This window comes from Ovis aries, chromosome 4, assembly GCF_016772045.2.
Source record: "Ovis aries strain OAR_USU_Benz2616 breed Rambouillet chromosome 4, ARS-UI_Ramb_v3.0, whole genome shotgun sequence".
Classification (NCBI taxonomy): domain Eukaryota; kingdom Metazoa; phylum Chordata; class Mammalia; order Artiodactyla; family Bovidae; genus Ovis; species Ovis aries.
In genome coordinates, this window is record NC_056057.1 from 68,753,077 (window position 1) to 68,764,765 (window position 11,689).

General features: G+C 49.0%; 1 protein-coding gene across 1 annotated transcript; it reads left to right on the plus strand.

Annotated features, from left to right (window-relative positions):
- Positions 1–3,177: 3,177 nt before the first annotated feature.
- Positions 3,178–8,624, plus strand: TRIL (TLR4 interactor with leucine rich repeats). Its single transcript, XM_015095328.4, has one exon. The coding sequence runs from the start codon at positions 3,922–3,924 to the stop codon at positions 6,352–6,354; it is 2,433 nt and encodes an 810-aa protein (XP_014950814.2). The 5' UTR covers positions 3,178–3,921; the 3' UTR covers positions 6,355–8,624.
- Positions 8,625–11,689: the final 3,065 nt, after the last annotated feature.

The following is an 11,689-nucleotide window of genomic DNA, read 5'->3' on the forward strand; positions in this document are numbered from 1 at the left end:
GGCTTCCTCAAGCCCTCAGTCCAGCCAGGTGCTCCTCCTCAGGGCTCCCACAGCTCTTAGCACCTGGCACTGCAATTGATCCCCACCCGGCAGCCTCTCCACCCTCCTAAATTGCTACACCCTGAGGTCTGGCCCTGTGTCTTACCAGCACTGCATTCCCACGGCTCATGCTGAGATTTGACACATGCGAAATTCTCACTAAATACTTCTTGCCTGATCACCAACAGCAATATGGAGCTGCTTTTATAGCTCTTCACTACCAGAGGCTCTAAGTACTAAAGAATTCAGGTAAAATTTTAACTCCTGGAAGAGACAGATGGTCTGAAAATAAATCAAACACTTGAACATGTAGCATCGCAGACATGGAGACCACTGGGGGCACGTACAGATATCACATATGTGTGCTTTGCAGTTTTTAATCTCATTCATTTGTTAAGCTGACTTCAGGCTACATGCCTTTAAAAAGGAAGCATTTCTTAAAAAGTTGGCAATCATACTTCTTCATAAAGAACATATATGTACCTATACACACGCACACACTCACTCACTCACACACACACTTAATCTGCAGATTTCAAAATTTTACCCTTACTGAAATTAGATTGACGGTGCTAGGGACACCTATCAGAAACTTTCTAGTCACTTGAAATTTGGCACACTATACCTATTTTAAACAATGTTAACCACAAGGGGCAGATGGGTTACTTCAAGAAAACAGAGTGCTATGGAAAACCAGTTGTCCTTTGACATGAAACCACAGATGATATTATTTCTATCTGTAATCCAGGACTACTGGTAGAAATATTAAGCACTGGGCAATAAAAAATACTGAACATCTGCAGGGGTCTGACAGCAACCCACTCCAGTATTCTTGCCTGGAGAACCCCATGGACAGAGAGGCCTGGTGGGCTACAGTCTATAGGGTTGCAAAGAGTCAGACATGACTGAAGTGACTTAGCATGGCACCTCACAGCAAGACTCTGATAACTGTGTACAACTCACTTAAGTGTTAGTCACTCAGTCGTGTTCGACTCTTTGTGACCCCATGGACTATAGCCCACCATACTCCTCTGTCCATGGAATTCTCCAGGCAAGAATACTGGAGTGGGTTGCTATTTCCTTCTCTAGGACAACTCGCTTAGAGGCATCTAAATATAAAGGAAAGCCATTCTCAGTTGAGTAAGTGATTAGTCCAAACTGCAGTGGCCTCTGGGGGAATGACCCTGCTGTCCTCCTTTGTGCTGTGCTGTGCTTAGCTGCTTCAGTCATGTCCAACTCTTTGTGACCCCATGGACTGTAGTCTGCCAGGCTCCTCTGTCCATGGGATTCTCCAGGCAAGAATATTGGAGTGGGTTGCTATGCCTTCCTCCAAGGGATCTTCCCAACCCAGGCTCGAACCCAGGTCCCCTGTATTGCAGGAGGACTCTTTATCATCTGAGTCACCAGGGAAGCCCATGAATACTGAAATGAACAGCCTTCACTCTGGATATTTTCCTGGAAGAGCCAGGAGAAGAAAAGAAGAGTCTGATTTCTGCTGCTGCTTCTTCCACGTCATACCTCTTAGTCTCTGACCTCTTTCCTGCTCAGAAGGCTGCCATCCCCATGCTGGGGACTCAAAAGTAGATGCTGCCACAGCTCCATCCCAGGTAGTGGCTCAACTGGAAAGCTAGCAGCTTCTTAGTTTTATTCCCCTCTGAAAAGTTGAGTGACCTCTGTTGCCAGCAAGGATTGAGGCCCTTCCAGAAGCTTCTGGGGCCCAGATTAGGAGAACTTGTTCTACATGGTGCAAGCTTGGGCCTTACCCTCTAGGGCACCAGACCTTCATAAGGAGGACTGGAGTCAAGAACTAAAAGATTTCAGAGGTTTCTCACAATGAGAACTAAAACCCCAAATACCAAACCACCTGACCAACTTCATCTTTTCATCTTGTTCAGAAAGACACTTTTTACTTCCTCAAGTTTATCTTTTACTAGAAATCTCACAACAAATACAAGCAAACTTTCCCTGCTCACTGTGCCCTGAATGGACATTTTACTACCTACCTACCTTCCATTTTCCAGTGCCATCTCTCTGGTCCCTGCTCATCCATAACTCCTCACTGACTACGCTGCCAATGGTCTCATCTTTCTATAAATTCACCTGCCTGCATGAGTTGCTAAATGAGGCAATTAATCAGCATCAACACTGGAATTATTTAATATCACCTGTATCTCAGCAGCTTTCTCATTCTACAGCCTTAGTTTCTTATTTAATCTTTCCTGTCTTGTCCCCCTTACTAGATTGTCAGCCTCTTCAGGTGAAGATATGTCTGCTTTAATTTTCCATACAGTAGGTCCTTAAAATCTTTTTTTCTGAACACCCTGGGATGAAGGTAAGGGATAGCTTTCAGGAACAAACAGTAATTAAGAGCTCTTCCTTGCCCTTCTCATTCTCAGTGGGGGCTGCCCTGAATGGAGCCATTAATAAATACTCCACTCCCCATGGATAATAAATGTTCAGACTTCCCCAACCGAATCAGGTCTGAAAAACCGGGGGGCCAAAAAACTTTGAAGATTGCTGCAAGCCCAGGCATAAAGGGGGAGGGCCCAGCTATAGGAGTAACCAGAGGGTCTGTGCAGGTTAGTATACACACAAACACGTACGTGTAGGGCTTGTCCCAAGGGCTCTAAGACTACAGGAGAATTAATGGGACTAAATCACCAAAATGTGACAAGACACTTTCACGGTGGTAGAACTAGTTCTGAGGTTTCTTCACGTTCTTGCCTACAGCAACGCAAAGCAGCTACTCTGTTCAGATCCCTAAAAGGTGGGCGATGCCTCTCCTGGACTGTCGGCCACCAGTACAAGGATGTCAAAAACCCAAACACACAACCTAGCCACTTCCGACAGTGGCCCACCGGCGGCTCTTGGCAGACAGCCTTGTGCACCCCAAACTTCGCGGAGATCGCTGGCGGATTCCGTGTTGCCCGAACTTCTTGCAAGGGGCCACCCGGAAGAGCAAGTGTCTTAAAAATGAATAAGACGAGCTGTGCTCCCACTGCTTCGAAGCGACTGGTGTGTTAGTCTAAAATAAAAAGGTTTCTGTCTGCAAATCCCGTTTGCTCCCCCGGTAATCCATCCCCGCCCCCAGTCCGGCGTGTCCGACCCGTACAGCTGTTTTTAATCCCTACTTTTCTCACTTGGCGTCCCTGGCTAGCGTTGACCAGACGCGGAGCCCCACTTAGCGTTTCCTCCTCCCCCTACCCGGGTCTGTCCTCCCTCCGCCGTCTCCTTTTTCTCCGCCTGCATCCCCGGGGGCAGAGTGTGGGAAGAACGAATTTCCGCCCGGTTTGCTCTCCACTCGCCGACTTGGGTCCCTTCCGGACGCAGCCTGCACACACACCCCCGGCTCCTCCCGGGGCTGTTCCACCGAGGTTGCGCTATCGCTCCCGCACCCGGAGCGAAGAGGCGCGGGCTGCTGGGGCTAAGCCGCCGGGGCTCAGCAGCCAAGCCTCGCCCGGAGGAGCTCTTGGAAGGGCTCCCGCCTGCAGCTGGGGAATCCGCTCGGCAGGGAGAATCCGTGCCAGGGAATCCAGCTCTCCGGACTCAAGCTGCAAACAAAAAGCTCAGGTCTTGCTCCCTCCCTCTGTTTCCCCCACCCCCACCCCGACGCGCACCCGAAGAAACAGTTTTCGGCAGAAATGCAACAAGTAGCACCCGGAGCTCGCAGAGCGCCCTGCGCCGCCTGACTTGGCCCGGCAAAGCCCGCCTGCAGAGACCCGGGCCAGCCACCGGACAAAGGGCGGAGGAGGGGCTGGACAGCACTGCGAAGTCCGAAAGAGGCCATTTAGCGACTCTGGCCAGGCCAAGGGGAATGCAGAGGAGACACAGAGCCGGCGGGCCAAGAGGACGATCCGGCCGCAGCACGCAGGGCGGGCGGCGATGGAGGCTGCCCGCGCCTTGCGCTTCCTCCTCGTGGTGTGCGGCTGCCTTGCGCTCCCGCCGTGGGCCCAGCCGGTGTGTCCGGAGCGCTGCGACTGCCAGCACCCCCAGCACCTCCTGTGCACCAACAGAGGGCTCCGCGCCGTGCCCAAGACCAGCTCGCTACCGAGCCCACAGGACGTGCTCACCTACAGCCTCGGGGGCAACTTCATAACCAACATCACGGCCTTCGACTTCCACCGCCTGGGGCAGCTCAGACGGCTGGACCTGCAGTACAACCAGATCCGCTCGCTGCACCCCAAGACCTTCGAGAAGCTCTCGCGGCTGGAGGAGCTCTACCTGGGCAACAATCTCTTGCAGGCGCTCGCCCCGGGCACCCTGGCCCCGCTGCGCAAGCTGCGCATCCTCTACGCCAACGGGAACGAGATCGGTCGCCTCAGCCGCGGTTCCTTCGAGGGCCTGGAGAGCCTGGTCAAGTTGCGACTGGACGGGAACGCCCTGGGGGCGCTGCCGGATGCCGTCTTTGCCCCCCTGGGTAACTTGCTCTACCTACATCTGGAGTCCAACCGGATCCGCTTTCTGGGCAAGAACGCCTTCGCCCAACTGGGGAAGCTGCGCTTTCTCAACCTCTCTGCCAACGAGCTGCAGCCCTCCCTACGCCATGCGGCCACCTTCGCACCGCTGCGCTCCCTCTCCACCCTCATCCTCTCGGCCAACAACCTGCAGCACCTAGGGCCGCGCGTCTTCCAGCACCTGTCGCGCCTCGGCCTACTTTCACTCAGGGGCAACCAGCTCACGCACCTCGCGCCCGAGGCTTTTTGGGGGTTAGAGGCCTTACGCGAGCTGCGCCTGGAGGGCAATCGGCTGAGCCAGCTGCCTGTGGCACTGCTGGAACCTCTGCATAGCCTGGAGGCGCTGGACCTGAGCGGCAATGAGCTGTCGGCTCTGCACCCCACTGTCTTTGGCCGCTTGGGCCGGCTGCGTGAGCTCAGCTTGCGCGACAACGCGCTCAGCGCCCTCTCCGGGGACATCTTCGCAGCCAGCCCGGCCCTCTACCGGCTGGATCTAGACGGCAATGGCTGGACCTGTGACTGCCGGCTGCGGGGTCTGAAGCGCTGGATGGGCGACTGGCACTCACAGGGCCGGCTCCTCACCGTTTTCGTGCAGTGTCGCCACCCTCCGGCCCTGCGGGGCAAGTACCTGGATTACCTGGATGACCAGCAACTGCAGAACGGGTCTTGCACAGATCCCGCGTCCTCGGTTCCCCCGATTGGCGACAACAAGCGGCGGCCCCTACCCACAGCTCCAGGGGAGGCGGTGGCGCCCCCTGCAGGTGCCCTCGCGGAGGAGCTGCTGCCGCAGCCACAGCCACAGCAGCGGAGTCGAGTTCTGCCAGGGATGGCCTGGGATGGGGCGGCCAGGGAGCTTTCGGGTAACCGCAGCTCCCTAAGGCTGAGTCGGCGGGGCCCAGGCCTCCAGCAGCCGGGCTCCAACGCCGCTGCTGCCGCGGGCACGGCGCCACACCCTCTGGACCTCCTCGAGAAGCCTGAGCGGGCACGTCCGACTCCGTCGGATCCTGGCCCCGCGGAACCCACCCAGACGGCCACGCTCTCCTCTGCGCCCGCCGGCGACCCCTGGCAGCGCGCGGCGAAACAGCGCCTGGAGGCGCAGCAGCAGGAGAGCGCCGCCCAGTCCGACGGCGGGGTCGGCCTGCCGCCGCTGGTATCCGACCCATGTGACTTCAATAAGTTCATCCTGTGCAACCTGACGGTGGAGGCAGTGGGCGCCGACAGCGCCTCGGTACGCTGGGCTGTGCGCGAGCACCGCAGCCCAAGGCCGCTGGGCGGCGCGCGCTTCCGCCTGCTCTTCGACCGCTTTGGCCAGCAGCCTAAATTCCACCGCTTCGTCTACCTGCCCGAGCGCAGCGACTCGGCCACGCTGCGCGAGCTGCGCGGAGACACCCCCTACCTGGTGTGCGTGGAGGGCGTGCTCGGTGGTCGGGTCTGCCCGGTGGCTCCCCGCGACCACTGCGCGGGGCTGGTCACCCTGCCAGAGCCTGGGAGCCAGGGCGGCGTTGACTACCAACTGCTGACCTTGGCCCTGCTGGCCGTCAACGCGCTGCTGGTGCTCCTGGCCTTGGCAGCCTGGGCGTCGCGCTGGCTGCGGAGGAAGCTGCGGGCTAGGCGGAAGGGCGGGGCTCCCGTCCACGTTCGCCACATGTACTCTACCCGACGACCTCTGCGCTCCATGGGCACTGGCGTGTCCGCCGACTTCTCTGGCTTCCAGGCGCACCGGCCGCGCACCACCGTGTGCGCGCTCAGCGAAGCGGACCTCATCGAGTTCCCGTGCGACCGCTTCATGGACAGCGGGGGCGGCGGCGCAGGCGGCAGCCTCCGGCGGGAGGACCATCTCCTGCAGCGGTTTGCTGACTAGGCAGATCCAGGGCCTCCAGGGGCTGTGGAGACCATCTCCTTGGCCCTGGGGAGCCGCCTATCCGCGGGCCCCAGCAACCCACCTCAGGGGAAGATCTCCTTTTATCAGACCTTCTCTCTTCTCCCTTTTGGGCATTTGCCAGAAGGGCCAAAGAATGATAGCAGCTAAATCCGCACCACCCGCCAAATTCTGAGACTCGCTCATGAAGTAAATGGTTGGTGTTGGTGGTCAAGACCAAGAATAAGGGACAAATGGACGGTGGGGCCAAGAGACTGGAAGCCTTCTTTTCTACGTTGGTGCAGCTGTGAGAATGGGCTTGTTTAATGCAGTAGTCTGGCCTCTGGGGTAGAAAAGGGTACTTGTTGCCCCCTACGTGGCCATGAAAGAATTGGATGCTTGTGTTTTTGTTTGTTGGAGTTTTGTTTCTATTTAAGGAAAAAAAGAACGTATTACCATTACAAAGGTAGCTTGGCAACTGACTCCACTGGTCTGGTGGTCTCTGCCAAGAAGGGTGATGTTGTAAACAGGTGGTGAAGTTTAACACACTCATGGAGGGACTCTTGTTGACTGATAGAACGTTCAGGATAACTTAATGTTTAAATAATTAGAGATGCTACTTTTTTTTTTTTTTTTCAAAAATGTGAAGATTTCTGACATTTAACAAACTGACCAGTAAACTCAAGGACCGTTTTAGTTGAGCAGGGCAGTTCAACTATTTTTCTTTTAACATTAACACCACGAAAACATTTGCTGACCTTTGGGTTAATTAAGATTACAAAGTTTCTCAGGAGGAGGCTGCATGCAAGACTTCTCTGTAGGGGTTGCTCCTGTGGCTTTTTAAATTTTATTTTTTAAACTTTCATGTGGAAAAGGAAATTTCAATGTCAGACTCCATAAAAGAATGTAAGGTGTACGTAACTGATGACCCAGTAGAGAATACCATCGTTCTAGTTCGCTTTACCACATCTCTGATGACCTGTCCAGGTTGGAATAAATGTGATGTGGTACTTCTCATGTTTTTATCAGTAACACGCAGTTAACTGTGCCATACTTTTCTTGAACTGCACAGTTAAGTGATCAAGGTAATTTCCTGATAGGAGGTGAGCAAAAGGTGACTTGCAGTTGATAGTGAAGGGTTTGATCACGTTATTGTCTTATATGAAAGAGTGGGGAGGGGTGAAAAAAATGTACATCAGTGGTTGTATGTTTCTACTAAAACCAGATTGTTAGGAATACTTAAACCTCACTGTGAAATAATTATATATTTTGCAAATTAATCCCTCCACTACCCAGTGGTTTCCCCCCCCCCCATGTTATTAAAACTTACCTTTTAGTTAATAATTGCAGTATTTTTTAAAAATGTTTTTGTTTTAAACTTAGGGTTAGTCTTTATTTGTTCAGTTGTTTTCAACTCTTTGGGATACTTTCATTCCTTGATATTTATGAAAGTAGATGTTTATCACTAGATGTAGTGCTTTGGTTTACATGAATAATTTTGTGTGTGGTCTAAAAACACAGTCACTTAGAAGATGTACAAGATGGTTTTATTCAGCGTGGTTACAGATTCATTGGCAGCAGGGTGCTGGGGAAGCCACTGCAAAGGTGCTAAGGCTAACAGTGAATTTTCTGTTTAGGGCCTTAAGCCCCCGAGGGTCCTGAAGACTCAGGGAATCTGTCATATTCCAGAGGTCCTTCAACCCCGCTTCACCCCTTTTCCGTTTCGTCTCCACTGAACCAGGCCTGCCTTGTCCCAACAGCTGAGTAGGAACACAGGGATTTTAATGAACTGATCTTTGTTTATGTTCAGATGAGTAAATGTCCAGACCACTTAAAGTACAGCTGCTTTTCTGGCAGTCTTATCTGTGGGGCCCAAACTTAATAAACCACAGGAAATAGACTGTCATTCTTAGTTTGTGGCCAAGGCTTGCTTCAGATTTTGAGCCTTGGGAGAAGTGGAGTTTGCTCTTATTTGCAACCTTGTGGTTATCTTGCACCTTTTGTGCTCCTACCTTTTTCATTCAGAGAGCGATTGCATTTCTTAGCTCTTGCTTTTTTTACCCAGCAATGTAATAAAGTGAGTCCCTTTGAAAGTCTGAAACAGACCTCTGGTTCTTCCTACCACCTACCCTTTCAACTGCAGAAATCACTGAAAATGGTTAATGCCTGAATCCATGTAAAAACACTTTCACTGGAAAGTCTTTCAGTGGGAAATGAATAAATGTTATACATTGTTATGTTCAGTTATGTCAATAAACCCACTTACTAATGGAGATGTTTTCTTGTTGGAGTTTCCAAATATTTTACAGCCTTTCATAATGGTACACTGAATTTTTATACAGCAGTTTTCATCAATGAAGATGAAACAAACTGGAAGTCTTTCTGTCCTCTTTCACTGTCTTTTAGTTTCCATTTCCAAGCAGAGTGTGGGCTTTCTTTTTAAGAAATGCTTGTGACTTTCTTCCCAAAGAAACAATGAGATGGCTTTAGAAGTAGGTGGTCCGCCATGATGTGAAAATGCTGTCAAAACACCAGTGACAGCAAAATAATGGGTCTCAGCAGGTTCCAGTTGTTTAAAAAACACTGATTAAAAGTCAAGCTCTTGCACTCTCAAGGTCAAAAATAAGAAATTTTCTTGACCTAGAGGCCATCTTTGCCATTAAAAAGTATATCAAAAATAAAATTCCTAAAGAAAAAAAGAAACTTTGGGAAAGTTAGGAGTGTTCAGTTAAAGAGCCATTGATGAAGTCTGGAATGTGTTGGGGTCATCAGCTCAGCCAGTAAGACTATTGCTTTCATAAGGCAGATCATTTTATGATGCTGCCAGTTAATAATTAGCATGTGTTCAGAACACCTTCACTAATTTGCCAAACATCTGGTTTTTCTCAGAAGTACAGTAACATGGGCAGCTACTGCATATTAAGAAACTATTACAGTAGACACTGGGTTACCTGGTGTTTGTACTTAACCACTTCCTCCTCTGCTTCTGAGACTTGGAGATAAGTGACTGAAGCATTCTAGTGCCACAGATGTATTCACAATTCCAGACCATGACCCAGGATCAAAACATTCTTATAGGCCTCCTATCTTCACCATCTCAGAGAATTATAGCATCACTAAAATTCAGAACGATTTTAAGGAAGTGATGAAAGAATTTCAAGTCATCTGAGATTACTTTCTGTTTACTTAATCACTTTGTGTTTGAACTTCTACAGCAGTGAAAATGAGGATCCTGGGTCTTGACTGCATGGTGCTATTTTAAGGAATAAATAAGTAAAAAACATTAGCACCAGTTATAAGGCAGATCTTCATAAGCAGTTCTTCAATGTACCAATAATACATAACAGATGTATTATTGGTATTATTGGTAGCAGTATGACCCTATGGCAGGGTATGACACATTTAGAAGTTACATGATACATTTTAGAACTTTCATGGGCAGGTGATGGGCTTAAGCCCTTAACCAATCAAAGTTCAGATAATACTACCACAGTGACTCTTCTCCTTGTTTTGGTTAATTGAAGCTCTTCTATGATTTAGTGTAGAAGGATAGCTCTTGAAATATTTTCTCATTATTTAAAAAAGAAGTGAATATACTAGTATTTGAGCAACATGTCCTATGTTTGTTAAACTCGACATAAATTAATTCATCTTTTAGATCAGAACTAAGACTGTAAGTGGTCTTGCTTATATAGTGCCCCCCTACTTCCCATTAACTTAGTGATAGCATCTCCAAGTGTTCTTTTACACTTAGTTTACTTAAAAGGATACTTTGCATTCACAACTGCTTTTTCTTAGGGATTTAAAGTCACTTTATCCTCCCCAATCATCTGGCAAATAGTATTTATTTCGCATGGGAAACAGAGGTATTTAGAGGTTATACTTATTTGACTACTGAAATAATTTAGGGGAAAAAGTAGCTTCCTGATACCTGGTTGCTTTATCTTGGGGCAGAATATCAAAATATCCCACTGCATCTGAGAGATTTTAAGCTACAGACATTGTGATTCCTTATGGCACAGAAACGGGGCTCTGTAATTTGGCTGTCTAGCATCAGACAGACAAATTGTCATGTACTAACACTGTAAGCAACAGCATCTCCTGAATCTGTAACAATAAAAATTTGTTTCAAATTCACCAAATTTTCATAAATGCTAGTCCTGTGCCATAGTTAATGCTGAGACAGCCATATCGTTTTAGGTTAAGACCAGCTGTAGCCAAGTAGCAATTACTCACTTTTCCAAGTTAAAGGTTTTGATGAACTGATGCTTATCCCGCAACTAACTGTATACTTAACTGTTGGTATATGTACACACTTTTAATGGTGATCATGCTTTTTTTTTTCTCAGTTGTGGTGTCCTTCTAAGGATTTTTACTTTAGGAAATGAAAATGAGTGCAAATAATAACAAATACCCATATTGATTCAGTTCAGTTCCTCAGTCATGTCCGACTCTTGGAGGCCTGATGGACTGCAGCACACCAGGCTTCCTTGTTCATCACCAACTCCCAGAGCTTGCTGAAACTAATGTCCATCAAGTCAGTGATGCCATCCAACCAACTCATCCTGTCATCCCCTTCTCCTCCTGCCTTCAATCTTGCCCAGCATCAGGGTCTTTTCCAATGAGTCAGTTCTTCGCATCAGGTGGCCAAAGTATTGAAGCTTCAACTTCAGCATCAGTCCTTCCAATGAATACAGATGGACTTTGTTGGGAAAGTAATGTCTCTGCTTTTTAATATGCTGTCTAGGTTGGTCTTAGCTTTTCTTCCAAGGAGCAAGCGTCTTTTAATTTCATCGCTGCAGTCACCATCTGCAGTGATTTTTGGAGCCCCCCAAAATAAAGTCTCTCACTGTTTCTATTGTTTCCCCATCTATTTGCCGTGAAGTAATAGAACCGGATGCCATGATCTTAGTTTTTTGAATGTTGAATATTAAGCCAGTTTTTTTTTTCACTTTCATCAAGAGGCTCTTCAGTTCCTCTTTGCTTTCTGCCATAAGGGTGGTGTCATCTGCATATCTGAGGTTATTGATATTTCTCCCGGCAATCTTGATTCCAGCTTGTGCTTCATCCAGCCTTGCATTTCGCATGATGTACTCTGCATATAAGTTAAATAAGCAGGGTGACAATATACAGCCTTGACGTACTCCTTTTCCTATTTGGAACAGTCTGTTGTTCTATGTCCGTTTCTAACTGTTGCTTCTTGACCTGCATACAAATTTCTCAGGAGGCAAGTAAGGTGGTCTGATATTCCCATCTCTTGAAGAATTTTCCACAGTTTGTTGGGAAACTATACAAAAAAGATCTTCATGACCCAGATAATCATGATGGTGTAAGCACT

What these genes read in the sequence shown, in the direction of transcription:
- TRIL (XM_015095328.4), top strand. Translation starts at nt 3,922, where the DNA reads ATGGAGGCTGCCCGCGCCTTGCGCTTCCTCCTCGTGGTGTGCGGCTGC.